At 34.7% G+C, this 23,529-nt stretch overlaps 1 protein-coding gene across 1 annotated transcript in view; it reads right to left on the minus strand.

The window, feature by feature from the left end:
• DPYD (dihydropyrimidine dehydrogenase) overlaps window positions 1-23,529 on the minus strand; it is a 955,731-nt gene that overhangs the window by 709,019 nt on the left and 223,183 nt on the right. Inside the window, exon 5 of the mRNA XM_055402118.2 lies at window positions 6,457-6,618. Coding sequence (XP_055258093.2) covers window positions 6,457-6,618 — 162 coding nt within the window. The remainder of the gene's footprint in view (window positions 1-6,456; window positions 6,619-23,529) is intronic.

The following is a 23,529-nucleotide window of genomic DNA, read 5'->3' on the forward strand; positions in this document are numbered from 1 at the left end:
TACACTTGGTGCTCATATAAGACAGTTTTCCTGGGATAGTGCTGGTTTGCTTCTGCTGCACTGCATTAATTGTTAACAGTATTCTCATTCACTCTTCCAGTCTTTAGGATGATTAACTTATAAAGCAACTGACATAAGACATACAGTATACCTAATCTCACATTTCAGTTTATGCACGTTTTTGAAAATAATTGATTTTAATATGAGGACTACACCTAATTTTTTCTTCTTCTATACTTATCTAGTTGATAGATGGGAAGATGCATCACAAAAATACATTATTTGAAAAAAGACATAACATTCTATTATTTATTACTGTACATGTGTCTCTATATCCTCTGTCAATATAACTGTAGAAATCAAAAGTTTAAAGCTTTTAGTGACTCCATGTTCAAGTTGAAGATATCGCAGGAATATCTGTCCTATTAAAATAATCCCTAAAGAGTCTGATGCTGGGAGGGATTGGGGGTGGGAGGAGACGGGGACGACAGAGAATGAGATGGCTGGATGGCATCACCGACTCGATGGACATGAGTTTGAGTGAACTCCGGGAGTTGGTGATGGACAGGGAGGCCTGGCGTGCTGTGATTCATGGGGTAGCAAAGAGTTGGACACGACTGAGCGACTGAACTGAACTGAACTGATCATGTTCTTTCTTCACTCACAATTCTTTAAACTCTTGACTGCAGCATTTAACAAAATATGCTGATGTCATTCAAAGAGTTTTACTAGTTTACTTAATGTAGCCTCATAATACCTGATTGAACTATATCAGTGTATTTTTATTATATTATAATAATAAAATATCATTATGTTATAAGCACTGGTCAATTTGATTTGAACTATGCCTATTCAATAAAATATAGAAATAAATACAAATAGCAAATGATAGTGTATAAATAGCATATGATGATGGGACAAAAATAGGATATTTCAAATGAGAGCTGATATAAAAGACCTGGAGAATACAGTTAAAGAAAAATGTAAAGAATAACTCAGTTCTGTTCTTAACTAAAAGTATAAAAAGTAAACTCAAAGCACAGTGCAAGGAGTATATGCCATGCAAAACAGTATGTTTAATGGGTATTAATATAATCCCATAGAACATTTACTGTGAAAAACAAGTCCTGTTTTCTGATACCAATTTCATAATCTAATGTATTCCTAAAAATTCATAATTGAGGCAGCAGCCTTAAGTACTAATCCTCTGAGCCTCATTCATTTTAAGTTTTAAAGTCAAACTTTCAGTTCAGTTCAGTTCAGTCACTCAGTCGTGACCAACTCATTGCGTTGAATCACAGCATGCCTTTAGAACCTTGGAATTTTAATTTTTCTAAATTGTTTCTAAAACTCTTTAACATCAGTGGAAAGGAAGTGATTTGACATGCAGTCAATTCTCTATTTACAGTTATTTTTCATACTTTGGGAAATTAGTAGAAAGATGCATTCTTCATTATCCTTTTGCAGCAATTCATTAGTTAAATTTGAGAGGCAATGAGAGTCTAGTTGGTTAATTAAATGTGATAAATATATGATTTCTTAAGAAGTCAAGTAAATGATCAAAGACATGTTAAAATAAAAGTTTCAAGTATTACATCTATGTTCAGTTCAGTTCAGTTCAGTTCAGTCGCTCAGTCCTGTCCGACTCTCCGCGACCCCATGAATCACAGCACGCCAGGCCTCCCTGTCCATCACCAACTCCCGGAGTACACTCAAACTCATGTCCACAGAGTCGGTGATGCCATCCAGCCATCTCATTCTCCGTCGTCCCCTTCTCCTCCCGCCCCCAACCTTTCCCAGCATCAGAGTCTTTTCCAGTGAGTCAACTCGTCGCATGAGGTGGCCAAAGTATTGCAGTTTCAGCTTTAGCATCAGTCCCTCCAATGAACACCCAGGATTGATCTCCTTTAGAATGGACTGGTTGGATCTCCTTGCAGTATAAGGGACTCTCAAGAGTCTCACCTGACCTGCCTCTTGAGAAACCTGTATGCAGGTCAGGAAGCAACAGTTAGAACTGGACATGGAACAACAGACTGGTTCCAAGTAGGAAAAGGTGTACGTCAAGGTTGTATATTGTCACCTTGCTTATTTAACTTATATGCAGAGTACATCATGAGGAACGCTGGGCTGGAAGAAGCACAAGCTGGAATCAAGATTGCTGGGAGAAATATCAATAACCTCAGATATGCAGATGACGCTACCCTTATGGCAGAAAGTGAAGAGGAACTCAAAAGCCTCTTGATGAAAGTGAAAGAGGAGAGTGAAAAGGTTGGCTTGAAGCTCAACATTCAGAAAACAAAGATCATGGCATCTGGTCCCATCACTTCATGGGAAATAGATGGAAAAACAGTGGAAACAGTGTCAGACTTTATTTTTTTGGGCTCCAAAATCACTGCAGATGCTGATTGCAGCCATGAAATTAAAAGACGCTTGCTCCTTGGAAGGAAAGTTATGACCAACCTTGATCTATGTAGAGAAATTTTAAGACCCTGATGAAATTGATAAGAAAATCCACAGTAAGCTATTATTTCCAAATTATTTATTTGAAGCACTATTGTTATACTTAACTGAACTAGGAAAAAACTGCCCCCTAGAGAGATTTGGAATCACTCTGTAGCCTGCCTGTCTCACATGTATGCAAAAGTGTATAAAGCAAAGTCACTATAGATGTGGAGACAGCATAGGATTGACAATACAGGACAAAACATAAGTAGTTAAAGTAGCTGACCCTCCTCATGCTATCCTTTATGTGATTTATTCCTTTTCTACTACACACTACATAGGTTTCTATTACATGTTCTAAATCATATGCCCATGTTTAAATGGAAAGGTATAATCTAAGGAATACATTTAAATAAAGGTAGACTATGGAGTTGAGATTTCAAAAATCACATATATATTAGAGGAAAAACATTTTTTAAAAATACCATACTATTTTACTCTGATCTCCTAACCTTTGCTTAATTTGGTTGAAAAATAGATTTATAATTCTTTAAAAGTCAAAATTCAATCATCATTTTATCAAACAAACATCAAATTATTTGCATCATGTTCAGCTTTTACTTAAGTACGCCTATCAATAGTAGTTTGAAACAGTAATGATTTGCATACTATTATTTATAACATTATTTAATATTCTTATTTTAGAATTTTTTTAGTTATACTCTTTCTTTACAGTGGCAATCAAAAATTCATCGCATTATGCTTATTATTTTCATTGAGTTGATTTAGTGTTAGTTTCAGGTTATGTGTGTGTGTGTATGCGCTCAGTTCAGTTCAGTTCAGTCACGACCGACTCTTTGCGACCCCATGAATCACAGCATGCCAGGCCTCCCTGTCCATCACCAACTCCCGGAGTTCACTCAAACTCATGTCCACAGAGTCAGTGATGCCATCCAGCCATCTCATCCCCTTCTCCTCCCGCCCCCAATCCATCCCAGCATCAGAGTCTTTTCCAGTGAGTCAACTCATCGCATGAGGTGGCCAAAGTATTGGAGTTTCAGCTTTAGCATCAGTCCCTCCAATGAACACCCAGGATTGATCTCCTTCAGAATGGACTGGTTGGATCTCCTTGCAGTCCAAGGGACTCTCAAGAGTCTTCTCCAGCACCACAGTTCAAGAGCATCAATTCTTCAGCGATCAGCTTTCTTCACAGTCCAACTCTCACACCCATACATGACCAAGGGAAAAACCATAGCCTTGACTAGACGGACCTTTGTTGGCAAAGTAATGTCTCTGCTCTTTAATATACTATCTACGTTGGTCATAACTTTCCTTCCAAGGAGCAAGCATCTTTTAATTTCATGGCTGCAATCAGCATCCGCAGTGATTTTGGAGCCCCAAAAAATAAAGTCTGACACTGTTTCCACTCTTTCCCCATCTATTTCCCATGAAGTGATGGGACCAGATGCCATGATCTTTGTTTTCTGAGTGTTGAGCTTCAAGCCAACCTTTTCACTCTCTTTCACTTTCATCCAGAGGCTTTTGAATTCCTCTTCACTTTCTGCCATAAGGGTAGTGTCATCTGCATATCTGAGGTTATTGATATTTCTCCCGGCAATCTTGCTTCCAGCCTGTGCTTCTTTCAGACCAGCATTCCTCATGATGTACTCTGCATATAAGTTAAATAAGCAGGGTGACAATATACAACCTTGACATACTCCTTTTCCGATTTAGAACCAGTCTGTTGTTCCATGTCCAGTTCTAACTGTAGCTTCCTGACCTGCATACAGGTTTCTCAAGAGGCAGGTCAGGTGGTCTGGTATTCCCATCTCTTTCAGAATGTATGCGCTCTGTCAGGTCCAACTCTTTTGGAACCCACTGACTGTAGACCTCCAGGCTCCTCTGTCCATGGGATTTCCCAGACAAGAATTCTGGAATCGGTTGCCATTTCCTACTCTACGGGATCTTCCTGACCCAGGGATTAAACTAGCATCTCTTCCATCTCCTGCATTATCAGTCAGATTCTTTACCACTGTGTCATCTATGAAGCCCTAGTTTCAGGATAAAGCAAAGTGATTCAATATTTTTGCAGTTTATACTCCACTTTAGGTTATTATAAAATAATAATTTCCTGTGCTATATAGTATATCCTTGTTGCTTCTCTATTTTATACATAGCAGTTTGTATCTGCTAATCCCATATCCCCAGTTTGTTACCCCCATTCCCTCTCCCTTTTGGTAACCACAAGTTTGTTTCCTATATCTGTGAATCCATTACTGCTTACCTTCACAACAAAAATTAAGTAAACAACCCTTTGACAGAACTCTCTAAAATAAATTGACCTAAGTGGTCAACTGAAAAAAAAAAAATGAAAAGCTTTCCTATGCAGTTCCACTGGGAGATTTTTATTTATAATTTGATAGATATATTTGAAGCCACAGTAATAAGAAGCATAAATGGAATGTAATAAGAAGATATATTCCTATCTGAATTCCATGAGTCTCTTAAAATGCATCTAATGCCATCCTAATCTATGCTATGTCTGAAATAAATAGACTTTGCTTTGGAAAGCAGTGGTACAACCTCATTAGAACAAACAGCATTCTCAGAGGAATGGTGTTTCCCTTCCTCTCCACTCTCCCCACCCCACTTCACTGTTTCCTCTCTCTCTTTTCCCCTTCTCCCCTCTCCTTGCTCCCTCCCTCTTTAGTCCAAACCACAGACAAATAACATTATTTTAACTGATTTTGCTTTGAAATGCAGTGTTAGTTTATATAGATACTGTGTGACCTTTTACTTACTACATCCTCACAAGCCTGCCCCGTTTTAATGAAGAGACAATGTGTCCCCAAAGAAAAATGTGGAAGAATTCAAGTGAATCTTCTTCATCAACTAGGGATTGTCTCAGGTTGTAAAGATCATACCTTGCACTGGTCAGGTAAGCTAATGCAATTTTGAATTTGGTAGGAAAAGAAATTAAATCCAAGAATTTATTGCAACAACTCACAACCTCAAATTGTTTCTATTTTCTCACTCCCAGGAGCCCTTCCTTAGAATTAACCTGTCAGAAAGCAGGAAGGGAATAAAAACCTGATTTATTACTAAAAGCAAAGTAAGATTTAAGCTTGAGGGATATTATGAGAAGGGTCCTAAAAAGAAAGAATACGTTGTGTTTGAGTTGACAACATCAGACAGAGAAGTCATTAATTAAAAATCTAGTGCTGACAGGTTATTTAATTTGGTCTTCTAGCCAAACAGACCCCAAGGATTACAAAATTCTACTGCAACCTCCATATAAGCTGATCATTTAAATGATACATAGGAATTGATCTGGTAGTTGACTCCAAAAAGGAGACCCCAGAGAGAGTAAGATGTCCCAGAGCTTCAAAGTCATTTAAAAAGGATTCATTAAAAAGAAAGACATAGCCCAAACTTATAAGAAAAATAGAGACAAAAATGTTTTCATATTATTTCATTATAAATTTGCATCCCAAAACACACCTGCTTTCAATCCATAGGTTCACAAAATCTAATGTTAAAAAATATTTTTCAGTTTGAGGGTTTTTGATAATTCTATAACCTCTATTACTCAAAAAATATTACAGAAGAATGCTGATGTATTCTTTCAAGCTGTGAAGATTAAAGATGGTTTCAGGAAAAAGAACCAGTTAAGATAGTTGTGTTTTTTTTTTTTCCCATAATGGGAGCCCCTAGCCACACTCCAACGTAAAGTTAATGAATAAATTCTATTTTCAGATACTCCAATTTATATAACTTTCAGTGCAAGTATTTTAATAACCTTCTGGGATTACAATTAATTTGACATATGGTTTTAGAAATTTCATTTTTGAAGCCAAGTCGTTGAATAAAAACATCGCTTATGGCACAAAATACTTAAACTGTAGCTGTATATCACACTAAAAATGTTGGATATCAACAAAGCTTCAAGGATTAAAGTTATTTTAAGATTTTTGTGCTTCAGGGATAGAAGAAACAATTGTATATCTTACATACCTCAGTAGCGTATTGCTGCAATCCACCAATATTAATTGGTCCCTCTTCAGTGGCATACAAATTACATCCACCTACACAAAGATCAGAGGTGGGGCATACCATTCCACAGGTCAGACCAAGTGGGTTGTCAGAAAAAATCATCTTAGCAGCTCCATAATAGTTCTGCAAAAATAAAAAGTTCTTATGTAACAATGTACCTCTTAACATTCAAATTATGATGACTTTTTTCTATTAGATCAGCGTATAAGATGCAGCGGTTATAATAGTCTTTAGCATCAGAAGCTATCAAGTTAGCATAGTAAAATATAAATGTATCCAATAAATATATATTAATAATGAATAATGAAATTTGGTAAATTGAAATTTAAAATAAACCATCTAATTCTATCTGGATACAAATATTTCTTTACAGTTTTAAAAAAAGTTAGTTAAGTAGATTGCCTGAACAGGCTTAAAACCTAAACCTTACAACTAAAGAAAAAAAAATTATGCTCAGGTAATTCAGGATATACTCCATGTAACTATATTAAGGGTGGCCAGGGCTCTCATTCCATTCAATTCATCTGGTTTGTCCACGGATACTATGTATTGTGACACCCTTGTGTTGAGTATCATCCTTCAATAACAACCTATTAACCAAATATGCAGATGAAACTCATACAAGACTAGACTGTTAAGTTCATCCCTCATCACTCCCTTCCACACATTTGACTATTATGGACTAGTTTAGAATCTTTTGGGTTTCATTAAGAATTTTTGGAATCCTACTTGTTCATAAATTATACAAATACATCATTTTTTACTGAAGAATGAACAATACATTGAACATTTCAGAAATATGTTTTCTTTCATGAAAATTTAAAATTGAATCTGACTAGTATTCCTCAAAGTTGTTAAGTATTTTGTCAAAAATAAGGATAATTTTAAGAAACTGTAACACTCAAAAGATCCCCAAGGAGATGTGACATCTAAATGCAATATATAATTTTAGAGAGGATACTGGATCAGGAAAAGGAGATGAAGTAAAAACGAAGGAAATCTGAAGAAAATATAAACTTTAGTTAATAATAATAACATATTGGGCTTCCCTCATAGCTCATTCGGTCAAGAATCTGCCTGCAATGCAGGAGACCTGGGTTCAACTCCTGGGTTTGGAAGATCCCCTAGAGAAGGAAATGTCAAGCCACTCCAATGTTCTTGCCTGGAAAATATTATGGACAGAGGAGCTTGGGAGGCTACAGCCCATGGGATTGTAAGAGTTGGACATGACTTAGCAACTAAACCACCACCAATAACATATTAATAATGTTTCATTAGTTGTAACAAATGTGCTATACAATATTATATGTTAATAATAGGTGAAACTGTAATAAAATTCTTTGTCCATTTTTGCATATAAAAATACTCTAAAATACATTTTAAAAGAAGATAAGGAAGAATGTACTTAACAATATGAAACAGATGAATTTATTTTTTTCAGCTTTTACTTAAAGTAATTTGAAAGTCTTTGAAAACATACATTACTTCCACGACTAACTTCAATCATAAATACAAATTCCTAATAAAATATTGAGGATAATAAAGAACAACAATAATCTTTACTATTTACTGACTCTGTACTACATTTCTGACACTTTACCAGGTCTTTATTTAAGTTTTTAACATGAATCATCTTATTTAATATATCTAGCACTCAAGAAAAAATTTCTAGGCTTGAGAAAAAAATAGAATTAAATCTTTGATAACCAGATAAAAAATAAGTTAATGAAGCAGACCCACAGGTGATACAGAAAGTAATGTTAGCAGATAAAACCTTTAATTTAATTTAAATAAAAATTCAGGCAAAAAGACATACAAAATACATGAAACAATAAAAATACAATCATAATATTATAATTAGTTAAAAAAGAATCAAGCCGATATTCAATAACTGAATGAAACATTTAAAAATAGATCTAAATGCATTGTTTTAACAGTATCCATGGTGGATTAACAATATTTCTCTTATTCAGTGTCTACTTAGCAACCAACAATCACGTCTAACATATGTAAATGCCTCTTCAATACACATTTTCTGAATACCTAGTAGAAATGTGTTATGAGATTCAAGTTATAAATAAGGAAAGTGAAGTACAAAGCGTAAATAATTTGCCAAGGGATCATACAGTATATAAGTGGCAGAGTCAGAATCCAAAGCCGTATTGCGGCTATATACTCTTAAGTACTAAGGTATACTTTCATATGAAAGCCTACTATTCATTACTCATTAGATTACAAAATTTAGTTACACTACTATTATTCAGTTATATCACATACCACAATGTAAAAGAAACACAAAGCTCTTTTCATTATAATTAGGAAGGTAGACAGCAAGCCCATTAGATTATTCTTTATACTTCATCAAATGATTTTTGTTTATATAGTTTCTTTAGTTTCAATCCTTTCATCAGTCCATTTTAAAATTATGAGGTATGTCTTTTACTCTTAATTCAAAAGATTAAGATCTGCTTCTTTCTCTAAATTTGGTCACATTTACCAATATTTGTGACAGTATGTTGCTGCTGCTGCTGCTAAGTCATTTCAGTCGTGTCCGACTCTGTGCGACCCCCTAGACGGCAGCCCACCAGGCTCCCCTGTCCCTGGGATTCTGCAGGCAAGAACACTGGAGTGGGTTGCCATTTCCTTCTCCAAGGTGTGAAAGTGAAAAGTGAAAGTGAAGTCGCTCAGTCTTGTCCGACTCGTAGCGACCCCATGGACTGCAGCCTACCAGGCTCCTCCATCCATGGGATTTTCTAGGCAAGTGTACTGGAGTGGCTTGCCATTGCCTTCTCCGACAGTAGGTTCTTTATCACTAATAAGGACCAATAATAAAGCATTCAACTGACAAAGTCTAATTTTCAAAAATTAACATTGGACTCTCTTAAACATATAGAAAGAACATGTACAAAAAATAAGCCAAGGATATTACATCATACATTAATAAATAAAAACTCATTAAATAGCAAAGTTGTTTAAAAGAGCATTTGAAGACGATGTGGTTTAAATGATGAAATTCTATAAAATGTTCAAATATGTATATCAATTCTTAACAAATATTTCCAAAGTATACATAGCTAATTTAATCCAGAAATGCAAGATTGGTTTATTATGCCAAATACACTGTATCAATAGAATAAAGAATAAAAATCATACAATTATTTCAAAAGATGCAGAAAAGCATTTGACAAACTCCAACACAAAACTCATGGTAAAAACTCACAACAAACCACAAACACAAATCAACTTATTCTCTGATAAAGGACCTCTATGTAAATCTAACAGCTAACATCTTATTTTATGCTGAAAACTGAATGCTTCCTCCCAAAGATCAGGAACAAAGGATGTGTTTCTAATTAGCACAGTACAGAAAATCTTACCAGATAATTTGACAAGCAAGAGAAGTAAGTGCTATTCAAAATGCAAGGGAAGAAGTAAAATTAATTCCACTTACGATGAATGCAAAATGCAAAACGCCAGGCTGGATGAAGCATAAACTGGGATCAAGATTGCTAGAAGAGATATCCATAACCTCATATATACAGATGACATCACCCTTATGGCAGAAGGGGAAGAGGAACTAAAGAGCCTCTTGATGGAAGTGAAAGAGAAGAGCGAAAAAGCTGGCTTAAAACTCAACATTCAAAAAACAAAGATTATGGCACCTGGTCCCATCACTTCATGGCAATTAGATGGGGAAACAATGGAAATGATGACAGACTTTATTTTCTTAGGATCTAAAATCACTGCAGATGGTGACTACAGCCCTGAAACTAAAACACACTTGCTCCTTGGAAAAAAAGCTATGACCCATCTAGACAGTGTATTAAAAAGCAGAGACATTATTTTGCCAACAAAGGTCCGTCTAGTCAAAGCTATGGTTTATCCAGTAGCCATGTACGGATGTGAGAGTTGGACCATAAAGAAGGTTGAATGCTGAAGAATTGATGATTTTGAACTGTGGTGTTGGAGAAGACTCTTGAGAGTCTCTTGGCCTGCAAGGAGATCAAACCAGTCAATCTTAACAGAAATCAATCCTAAATATTCATTAGATGGATTGATGCTAAAGCTGAACCTTCAATATTTTCACCACCTAATGTAATGCGAAGAACCAACTCGTTAGAAAAGACCCTGATGCTGGGAAAGATTGAAGGCAGGCGGACAAGAGGATGACAGAGGACAAGGTGGTTGGGTGGCATCACTGACTCAATGGACATGAGTTTGAGCAAGCTCTGGGAAATGGTGAAGGACAGCAAAGCCTGGCATGCTGTAGTCCATAAGGTCACAAAGAGTCAGACATGACTGAGCGAAGCAACAACAACAAATGATAAAATAATCTTTCATATTGAAAATCTTAACAAATTCAATTTTAAAATTATTAGCACTGTTATCTTTAATTTTATGAATCAATTTGTGCCTTGGGATGCTTAGATTGAGCATTACTTTGAGGCGTGGATATGAAGGTGTTTCTATATGAAATTAGTTTGAATTGGTGGATTCAGTTAAGTAGATTGCTCTCCCCAATGTGGGTAGGTAACATACAATTCATTGAGGACCTGAATAGCATAAAAATGGTGGAGAAACGATAAACTTGTCTCTTGTAGTTGAGCTGGGACATTGATGATATATACACTGATTTTATATGTATATCTATCTATCTCTCTATCTATGGTATATTCTGCTTCTCTGGAGAATACTATTAAGCTTCCTTGGTACCCCAGATGGTAAAAGGCTGCCTAGAATGTGGGAGACCTGGGTTTGATCCCTGGGTCAGGAAGATCCCCTGGAGAAAGGAATGGCAACCCACTCCAGTATTCTTGCCTGGAGAATTCCATGAACAGAGAAGTTTGGCGGGCTACAGATCATGGGGTTGCAAAGAGTTGGATACGACTCAGCGACTAACACTTTCAACACACACACAAGAAGCACAGCAACCGTAAAGATATAATATAAATGTATAAAAATTTATTGGTATTTCTATATATTAGCAATGAACAAACCAAAAATAAAAGCAGGAAAATGTTTATATTTACAAGAGCATCAAAAATACTTAGATTTATACTAACTAAAAAAGTGTAAAACATATATTCTGTAAACAACAAAACACTGATGAAAAAAACTAAGTAAGACTTAAAAATGGAGAATACATCCATGATAATAAATTGGAAAGGTTCTTGTCAGGATAGTAATACACTCAAAGCAATCCCTCTAAATATCCTAGCTTACTTGTACTTTGCTAAAATGGTCATCAGTTCAGTTCAGTTCAGTTCAGTCGCTCAGTCGTGTCCGACTCTCTGTGACACCATGAATCACAGCACGCCAGGCCTCCCTGTCCATCACCAACTCCCGGAGTTCACTCAAACTCATGTCCACAGAGTCGGTGATGCCATCCAGCCATCTCATTCTTGGTCGTCCCCTTCTCCTCCCGCCCCCAAACTTTCCGAGCATCAGAGTCTTTTCCAGTGAGTCAACTCGTCGCATGAGGTGGCCAAAGTATTTACTGACCCTAAAATTCATATGAATATCCAAGGAAATCAGAATAGCCAAAACAACCTTGAAAAATAAGAACAGGTTTAGAAGAATCACATTTTTCTGATTTCATAACTTACCACACAGCTATGGTAATCAAGATAAAGTGGTAATGGCAAAATGATAAAAATATACCTCAATGGAATGAATTGAGAATTCTGTAAGACCTTTGTATTTATGTTCGATTGATTTTTTAAAGGATTCCAAGAATTCCAGAGGTAAAGAACATTCTCTTCAACAAGTGATGCAGTAATAGCCAAATTTCACATACAAAGAAATGAAGCTGAATCTCCACCAAATACCATACATAAAAGTTAATTAAAAATAGATCAAATAGATCAAACCAGTCAATCCTAATAGAAATCAGTCCTGAATATTCATTGGAAGGACTGATTCTGAAGCTGAAATACCAATACTTTGGCCACCTGATACGAACCAACTCATTGGAAAAGACCCTGATGCAGGGAAAGATTGAAGGCAGGAGAAGGGGATGACAGAGCATGAAATGGTTGGATGGCATCACTGACTCAATGGACATGAGTTTGAGCAAGCTCCAGGAATTGGTGATGGATAGGGAAGCCTAGTGTGCTGCAGTCAATGGGGTCGCAAAGAGTCAGACACGACTGAGCAACTGAACTGAACTGAAAAGATCATAGATCTAAATTCTAGAGCTAAACCTATCAATCTCTTAGAAGACAACATAGGAGTAAATCTTTATGACTAGGTTATGCAATGGTTTTTATATAAGACAACAAAGCACAAGCAACAGCAAAAAAGATAAACTGGATTTAATCAAAATTAAAAGAATACCATCAGAAAAGTTAAAAGACAACCCAGGAGGAAACCAGTTAAGAAATCTCCAACTTGAATACATAAAGAATATCTACAACTCACTAATAAAAAACAAACTAAAAAACTAATAAAAAAATAAATACCCAATTAAAGTGAGCAAAGTATTAGTATAAATAGTCTTTCAAAAATATACAAATGATCAACAATCATAAGAAATGATGCTCAATATTATCAGAAAAATGCAAGTCAAAATGACAAAGACATATCACTTCTCACATACTTGGATGGCTATAATCAAGAAGACAAACAGTAAAAGCTGTTGGCAAGGATATGAAGAAATTGGAACCCTCATATACTACTGATAGGATTGGAAAATGATGTAGCTGCTTTGAAAATTAGTTTGGCAGCTCTTCATAAGTTTTAAGAGTGAAGCTACCATGAGATTCAGGAATTTCCCTCTTTGGTGTGTATTCAAGAACATTTACAAAATTTATTTATGCAAAACTTTGTACGCTAATGCTCAAACCAGTATTATTTCTAAGGCTAAAACAAACAAACAAAAAAAACTCAATTATCCATCAACTGATGGAAGGCTAAAAAACGTATATCCAAATAATCTGTTATTATATTATTTGGCAATAAAAAGTAATGAAGTAATGATAAATCCTACAACATGACTGAACCTTAAAAATACTATGCTAAGTGAAAGAAGTTACTCACAAAAGATTACATATTCTGTGTTTCTGTTTATAGAAAATATCTAGTACAGGCAAAAATAAAGAGACAGAAGACTGATAATGCTCTATGACTGGGGCTCTGAGAAGAAATGGAAAACAGTTGTTAATAGGTATATGATTTCATTTTGGGATGATAAAAATATGCTCAATTTGATTGCGGTAATGAGTGTAACTGCAAATATATTTGCCATCACTGAACTATGCACTGTATATTGGCAAATTGTATGGAAAATGAGTTATATCTTTAAAAAAGCTGTTATATTTTTAAAAAGTACACATCCGTTCCGTACACATACAGGACTGGAAATTACACAGGCACTGTGGAAGGCAATAAAAATAATTCTTGTAGAAAATTAAAATCTTTTAGCAAAGGGATATTTGAATAAGATTGCTAAATTAGATGTAAAACTGGACAATATCATGTGGTTTAGTCTCTAATTCATTTCCTACTCTTGGAACTCCATGGACTGTAGCCTTCCAGGCTCCTCTGTCCACGGGATTTCCAAGTCAAGAATACTGGAGTGAGTTGCCTTTTCCTTCTCCAGGGGATTTCCCTGACCCAGGGATGGAACCCAAGTCTCCTACATTGCAGGACGTCTCCTGCATTGCAGGCAGATTCTTTGTCAATTGAGCCATCAGTATCCTGGAAAGGAATAAAATAAAATTTTTGGAATATTTTTTCTACTAAAAAAAGATAAATTAAATCTCTACTGTACACAAATCTAAAAGAACAGATATAAATTTACATTTAAAATTTTACTTATTTAAAGTTCATATTTATTTTTCATAAAAATTAAATAATATTTAGGGATCACCTTGTATTTACTTACAAAATATCTTTAGTATAGCAGCAAACAGATACAGACTTATTTCATTGTACTTATTTATGGTTTTGGAAAATTTTACCTAATAATGGTAAACATAAAACTGTTAATACCAAACAGTTATTAACTTAAAATTCATCTTCTATTTATAAGCAAACTTCCTTAGTTCCTACTTAAACCCACTGATCCTCTAACTCAGCACCTACAATTAAACTAGCAGTTAAATCACTGCTAGAGAAAAATCTCAAAGTCATTTTAAGTATTCTTTCCTCATCTTACTTGTCACCTCAGGAACATGTGACATGACTGATTAACAAATATGTATTGACTGACTCACTGAGTTAAATATCCTATTGCATAATTAGAAGTTTTTATAATATAAAAATAGTGTCATGGCAAAAAATGTCAATTGCAGATAACTTGTCAGGATATTTGAGGAAAAAAATGTAGAAAGAACATAATCTAATTAAACACTGGAAGAATTTTTCCACAAGGATGTTGATTGTTTTATGAGCCCCAAATTCATTTTAAGCACAAAAAATAATGACAGGAGAGAAATATATATATATATATATATATATATATTACAACAAATAAAACATAATGAAACAAAACATTTTAAATTACACTTATGGCTCCCCATTTGCCACAGCTGTCAAACTACTAGGACCTGATCTATCACAGCCTATCACTGACAATAAAACTGTCTAGTAACTCATAACAATCTCACAGCTTCAAGTGTAACCCTTATACCAAAATAAAAGTATAGGAGGCTATAATTAATTTTTATTGGAATATAGTTGCCTTACGATATTGTGTTAGTTTCTGTTGTATAGCAAAGTAAATCAGTTATATCTATACACATATCCTCTCTTTTTGGGATTTCCTTCCCATTTAGGTCACCGTAGAGCACTGAGTAGGGTTCTTTGTGTTATATAGTATTTTCTCATTAGTTATCTATTTTATACAAAATATATATATAGATCAACTCAATCTCCCAATTTACTCCATCCCTCTTTCCTTTCCATATCCATATGTCAGTTCTCTATTTCTATGTTTCTATGTCTGCTTTGCTAATAAGTTCACCTGTATCATTTTTCTAGATTCCATATATGTGGCATTATATGATCTTTGTTTTTTCATTCTGATTTACTTGAATCTGTACCAGTCTCTATGTCCATCCACACCTCAGGAAATTGCACAACTGTGTTCCTTTATATGGCTCAGTAATATTCCACTGTACATAGGTACCACATTTTCTTAATCCGTTCATCTGTCAATGGACATCTAGGTTGCTTCCATGTCCTGGCTATTGCAAATGATGCTGTAATGAACATTGGGGTACATGCATCTTTTGTAATAATGGTTTTATCTGGGAATTACCCAGGAGGGGGATTGCTGGGGCATATGGTAATCATATTTTTAGTTTTTTTTAAGAAACCTCCATACTGTTCTCCATAGTGGCTGTATCAATTTACATTCCCACCAACAGTCCAAGACAGTTCCCTTTTATCCACATGCTCTCCAGCATTTGTTATTGGTATATTTCTTGATGATGGTCATTCTGACCTGTGTCAGGTGATACATCATTGTAGTTCTGGTTTGCATTTCTCTAATAATTATCAGTGTTGAACATTTTGTCCTATGTTTGTTGTCCACCTGTCTATCTTTTTGGAGAATGTCTATTTAGGTATTCCATTTTGTAGATTGGGTTATTTGTTTTTGTTTTTTATTTTGAGCTGCATAAGCTGTTTGTATATTTTGGGGATTAATCCCTTGTCAGTTGCTTCATTTGCAAATATTTGCTCCCATTCTGAGGGCTGTCTTTTCATTTAATTTCTGGTTTCCTTTGCTGCACAAAAGCTTTTAAGTTATATGAGGTATCATTTTTTCATTTTTGTTTTTATTTTTATTATTCTAGCAGGTAGGTTACAAAAGATCTTGCCGCGATTCATGTCAAAGAGCATTCTGCCTATGGTTTCCTTTAAGAGTTTTATAGTGCCCAGCCTTACATTTAAGTTTTTAATCCATTTTGAGTTTATTTTGTGTATGGTATTACAGAGGGTTTTAGTTTCACTCTTTCACATGCAGCTGTTCAGTTTTCCCAGCACCACTTTTTAAATAAAATGTCTTTTCTCCATTATATATTCTTGTCTCCTCCTAGGTGACCATAGGCACATGGATTTCTCTTTGGGCTTTCTGTCCTGACCCATCAATCTATATTTCTATTTTTGTTCCAGTACCATACTGTCTTGATTACTGTAGTTTTGTAGTTAAGTCTATGGACTTGCCAGGTGGTGCAGTAGTAAAGAATCTGACTGACAATGCAAGAAAAACAGAGGCACAGGTTCGATCCCTGGCTGGATAAGATCCTCTGGAGGAAATGGCAACCCATTCCAGTATTCTTGCCTGGAAATCCCAAGCACAGAGGAGCCTGGCAGGCTACAGTCCATGGAGTTGCAGAGAGTCAGATACAACTGAGCAACTGACACAGTAGTTTATACTCTGAAGTCAGGGAGCTTGATTCTTCCAGCTTTGTTTTTCTTTCTTAAGACTGTTTTGGCTACTTGAGGTCTTTTGTATTTCCACACAAGTTGTAGTTTTGTTTTGTTTTGCTGTAATTCTGTGAGAAATACCCTTTGAATTTGATAGGGACTACACTGAATCTATAGATTGCTTAGGGTAGTAGAGTAATTTTCACAATATTGATTCTTCCAATCCAAGAATACGGTATATCTCTCCACCTGTTTGTGTCGTCCTTGATTTCTCTCATCAATATCTTACAGTTTCTGAGTTCATATCTTTTGACTCCTTCAGTTCAGTTCAGTCACTCAGTCGTGTCCGACTCTTTGCAACCTCATGAATCACAGCTCGCCAAGGCCTCCCTGTCCATCACCAACTCCCAGAGTTCACTCAAACTCACGTCCATGAGTTGGCAATGCCAGACTTATTACCAGATATTCTTTTTGTTGTAGTGGCAAATTGTATTATTTCCTTGATTTCTTTCTGATCTTTTGTGATTAGTGTATAGAAAAGCAAGATATTTCTGTGTATTAATTTTGCGTACTGCAACATTACTAAATTCATTGATGAGCTCTAGTAGTTTTCTAGTAGCATCTTTAGGGTTTAGAGTTTTCTACATATAGTATCATTCTGTTACTTACAAACAGCGACAGTTTTATCTATTTTTTTACTTTGGATTCTTTTAATTCTTTCTCTTCTACGACTACCATAGCTAGGACTTCCAAAACTACATTGAATAAAAGAGGTAAGAGTGGAAATCCTTCCCTTGTCCCTGATCTTACAGGAAATGCTTTCAGTTTTTCACCATTGAGAATGCTGTTTGCTATGCCATTATCATAGATGGCTTCTATTTTGTTGAGGTAAGTTCCCTCTATGTGCAATTTCTGAAGAGTTTAAATTATAAATGGATGTTGGCTTTTGTCAAAAGCTTTTTCTGCATTGATTTAGGCAATCATATGGTTTTTATTCTTCAGTTTGTTAATACGATGTATCACATTGATTTGTGTAGAATGAAAATTTCTTGCATCTCTGGGATAAATCCTACTTGATCATGGTGTATGATCCTTTAAATGTGTTGCTGAATTTTTGTTAGCATTCTGTTGAGGATATTTTGTGTCTATGTTCATCAGTGATATTGGTCTATAATTATCTTTTTGTGTGTGATAGCTTTGGTTTTGGTATCAGGGTGATAGTAGCCTCACAGAATGAGCTTGGGAGTATTCCTGTAGGAGGCTATAAAATTCTTTAAAAGTATTAAGTATTATTGAACATTTCTTAAAAAATCACCAATACAGTTTTTTTAAAGGCAAATATTCACTCTCTGAAATCAAAATGCTTTGCTATCAGTATAAGAGATCATTTCAGGCTAAAGTTTAGACTTAGTTTTAAAACTGGTGGCATTCAAATGACTCGAGTTGACAGAACTAAGAGATGAGAGGGAATGACATACAAGTTGCTGTGGACTGAAATGAGTACAAAATTTGGTGTAATGACTTGGCAGTTTGGCTAAGAGTTCATTCACTCAGGAAATGATGATTAGGAGATATATTTGGAAAATATGCTTGAACTATATTATGGAGAACCTTTACTGCCAGCATATGAATTTGGTATTTAATTGAAGTTTTTTAATATTCATAGAAGGGTGCCAGTACTAAGGGACTAGCTGGGAAGACTTATGTATACATTATGTGGAAATTCTCAAAAAGGGAGCGGAAATACTGGGAATGTGAAGAAGACACAGTTAAACCTAAAAAAAGAAAGTACTGGCATATATCACAGAACATAGAAACATGGTTTTGAAAATGGGCTGAAACAACATTAAGCAATGATTCAGAAGTCATCTTTGAAATTCACCTCTTACATATAACTTTGAAGAAATGGCAGATAACTCTGTGTGTAGAGATCTGGTTATTTAGAGTCAAAGACATTCAGGAACATATTAGAAAGAGAACACTTCCTCAACTCTTCCCATCAAGAACTTCACAATCAATATCAATTATTTCTTCATAGTAAGTGGGAAGATTTCTTGAGCCCTCCTTCTAAATAAGAGTTCTGACTCCTATTTTGTGAGCTCTTAAACCTTTCTAATAGTAAAGGCTATAAAATTTAAATTTAGAAGGGTACTTTAAAGACACCCCAGCAGTCTCCTTCTTGAAAATACACAACCACTTCACTAGTTTCTTCATGTTATTCAATCTGTCACAAGTATATTAGTCTTCTATTGTGTGAAAGAAAAAAAAAATATACAAGGAAGGCTATATTAGGGGAGATAATAAATATCTGATCTTTTGTGCACAGATTTATTTTATACATATTGGATGATAGCTTTTACCCTTCTTTAATAAAAATCTAGAGACAAAATGATGTTTGATATATTTGCTGCTTTTATAGCATCACAAAAGAATAGGCACTGAATGCTGTCCAGTCCTTTAGCCTACCCAGGATCTTGCTGGTGCCGAATTTTCTATTACTCATTGAGAGTTTTAAAGCATAATTTAAGGTACCATACGTGCCATTTATATGAGTTAGTTTTAAGAAAACTTTAAGTTTTATTCTTTTTTATTTTAAAATTATAGCTTGAAACCTCATTAGTGTCATCCCTCTACAGTTTAATGATTTTTAAAGTCAGTATCAAGAAACACAAGAAACCCACAAGCTAGCTATTCTCTCATATGGTATAACTATTTTAACAAATAGTTCTATCATATTCAGGCCTTCATGTCACTACAGCATTATCAATACAGCTGGTGGATTTATTTTAAAGTGTTCTTCCTTCTTCCAATGAGTGTTTTCACAGATGGAAGCACCCTTCCAAGATAAACTCCAATCTGTTGCATTTAAAAAATACTTGGGCTAAACTTCAGTAAGTTTGCATGTGTGAGAAGGGTGAATTAACATTGCTTGTATTTCTGGATGGAGCTATATAATGGTGAATATAATGATGTACATTAGTTGAATAGAAAATATATCTAGTAGTACATACAAAAAGAATAGGCAAAAGGACAGCTCTGCCAGTCACCATCCCTCAATAAACAATCTATGGATCTTCATGTATTTGGTAAAGGAGAGGTGGGAATAAATTATGAACAGAATACACAAAACCTCCTGCCCTCATATTACTCACATTCTTGTGAAGATAAATGAGGATGGAAGAATAGATTTGGCTGCTTTTTTTTCTGAAAATCCTTCGTTGCAACACATATACTAAATTTTATAAGATTTTTACAAGAGTAGACCAGAACTATGAATTTATTTTGGTCTCACTTAAGGAAATTTTTTTTAAAAAATTCTTGTAGAAAATAAAGTCTTTATCTGACCTTGAGATTGTAAACTAGAAAACACATACTCAAGTACACACACACACACACACACACACGCAGAGGCTTCAGAGCCATATGTCCTGAATTTGAATCATGTTTAAACTGTATGACTGGAGGAAAATGTATTATCTCTTAGCACAGGTTTCATCACTTAAGAAATACAGATCAAAATTCCTTCTTAATTAGTCATATTTATGTTAAATATTTTTAAAATGCTTGACACAGATAAGATGTGTGTTATCTTTATTATGAAGCACAGGATAGATTTAATAAATTTAAGTCCCCACTCCTTCCCCTAGGCTTTTTCTCCCTAAAAAGTTTCTTAAATGTTAATTCTAACAGTTTAAGATTTTAATATTTATTAAAGAAAACTCATGTTAGGAAGTAGATTAAGAAAGATGGCAAATAAAGGCAAAAAGTACAGAAAGAAAAACTACCACAATCTACTAAGTCATGAAAAAGAAATGGCAGAGAAACATGCAAGTAAAGGCATAATAATTTATGTACATTGTAGAAATGCAAAAATCTCATTTCTAGTTCTCCAATTTTCTGCACCGTACCCACCTATCTCTATTTAATTGACTTGAGAATGTATAATTTTCCCTGAGTTAATTAATATAACTTAGTGTGCATGTGTGCATGTACTCAATTCACCAATCATCAAGTATTTATGAGCAGCTACTCCGTGAGAGGCCCTTTGGTAAGCACTGGATATGCATGAAGAAGCAGTGCTTTTGCCTCTAGATTGTTCTGGTTAAACGGAATACAATTTTCATCCATACCAATATCCATCCTGTTCATACCATATATCATTGCTCAAATAACATTTCCTTTAAAAACCTTTACGTTTTTCACCATTTTCCAACTAGAAACATAATGCCACAATATCTTCTCTTTGTACTACACTTTTCTGGTCATTGTATTTTTAATATAAATTTATGATAACTGTATATTTTTCTGATGTGTCTTCTATTAGCTTTTAAAAATTTCTGAAGTTCAGAGACCATATCTAATCTATATTCTTTAACTCTAAGCAAGCAGTAGACTTACTACTAGAAAGTTAATTGATTAGCATTTATCTTTTAATATCAAAAATAAACATTTATATAAAATTCAAATAGCACCACCGACTCAAAGGGCATGAATTTGAGTGAACGTCAGGAGACAGTGGAAGGCAAAGGAGCCTGAAGTGCTGCAGTCCATGGGGTCGCAAAGAGTCCAACACGACTTAGTGAATGAACAATAACAACAACGTCATAATTTTGTATTACCAATTTAAAGTAAGTAATGTGAATATCTGTTGTGAATACTAAAATGCTTATTTTATCCACAGAAAATAATGAAATTTGCAATAGATATTCTAAGAAATTTACAGAAGTATAATTTTTATTCTTAGAGAGATACAACAAAACACAGAAATAAACAACTGAATACAAGCTTATTTCATTTAGAGTGCTACAGCTCACATATAATGAAAATGAAATGAAAAGCAATGCTCAGAGAAGATAGGTGATTTCCCTAAGATCACACAGCACACAGGTGAATTGAAAGTCGCTCAGTTGTGTCCAACTCTTTGCTATCCCATGGACTGTAGCCCACCAGGCTCAACAGTCCATGAAATTTTCCAGGCCAGAATATTGGAGTGGTTGCCACTTCCTACTCTAGGGGATCTTCCTAACCCAGGGGTCGAACTCACTTCTCTTGCATCTCCTACACTGGCAGGCAGATTCTTTACCAGTAGCACCACCTGGGAAGTCCCCCCATATAAGTTACCATAATTCATGATATAATGTCTTCAAGGAGGTAGAATGCCTTCCTACATAGAATCTTCTATGCCAATATAGAAACTTATATGGTAGAGTCAAGATCATAATGTTAAAATGATCATTAAAGCTAAGAAAAACATGTAAAAGTAGAAATCTAGAAGTTATCATTTATAAATACTGCATAACTTCCAAGCAAAAAAAAGTCTTAATTTCAGAAATTATTGAAGGAGAAGTAAAATTAATATTGATAGAATCACCTATTCATATACTATATAAAATGTTAAAAGATTTTTCTCTAATTTGATATTATAAATTTCATCTTTCACAGAGACTGTTTTTCCTTACAACCCAACTAAACTGTACATCCTTTTAAAGGTAACCAGAAATATAGATTAAATCTGATTCTTTTTACCGGAACAAAAATATAACACAAATTCTATACTAAAAGGGCTTTTGTTGCCCAACATCAGAAATCGAAAATTAATGCCTGGATTATTAATGCACTTCATATATTTCCCTCTTTTGAAAGATGTTATACTAAAAACAAAGCTATATCACATGTGCTAATGGCTACTCAGTAAACTATCAAGAATTATTTCATCTTTGATATAATTTACATATACTGGTAATTAATATTTGGCTACAAAGAGAAAACTGGAAATTCTGTTGTTTCCTTGTTCTTTAAAAATAATTTGTTATTAAGAAGTGAAAAAAAAAGTCAATCAAATGATTGGCCAAGTTTTAAAAATAAGTTTATATTTTCAATAACAAGTATAAGTAATGACAAAATTATGAAAAAAAACAAAAGGTAAGAAAGAGATCAAATTACCGCACTCCAAATAATCTTACCATAAACAAGATTTAAAAAAACAAACTCAAAAATTATTGCTGAACATCATTTATATATATATATATAAAATAACTTGTCAGAATTTTACTTATGATAGTAGAGCTAGACCACAGTTTAGCACTCTTATTTTCTTCTATTCAAACAAAATAAAGTGAGACTATTTTATGAAGGTTTGCTCTTCACAGACAGAAATGAGATTTCTTAATCAACTGGGTGTTTTGCTGTCTAACATAGTGTATTACTATATATTGCTCATAAAACCACCAGTCAGCTACAATCTTCAGAGAGGATACAAACACAGTTATCAGAAAGTCTCCATTCAAAGTGCATTAATTTAAGCCCATACGAATTTCAAAATTATAATTAGTTTTGTTTACAATTAGGGCTTCCCTGATAGCTCAGTTAGTAAAGAATCCACCGGCAATGCAGGAGACACTGGTTCAATTCCCGGGTCAGGAAATTGCTGAAGAAGGGATAGGCTACCCACTCCAGTATTCCTGGGCTTCCCTTGTGACTCACTGGTAAGGAATCCACTTGCAATGCAGGAGACCTGGGTTCGATTTCTGAGTTGGGAAGATCCCCTGGTGAAGGAAAAGGTGACCCACTCCAGTATTCTGGCCTGGAGAATTCCATGGCCTGTATAGGCCATGGGGTCACAAAGAGTTGGACACGACTTAGCAACTTTCACTTGTTTAC

Source organism: Moschus berezovskii, chromosome 4 (assembly GCF_049115385.1).
Source record: "Moschus berezovskii isolate FMDL1 chromosome 4, NW_MosBer_1.0, whole genome shotgun sequence".
Lineage (NCBI taxonomy): Eukaryota > Metazoa > Chordata > Mammalia > Artiodactyla > Moschidae > Moschus > Moschus berezovskii.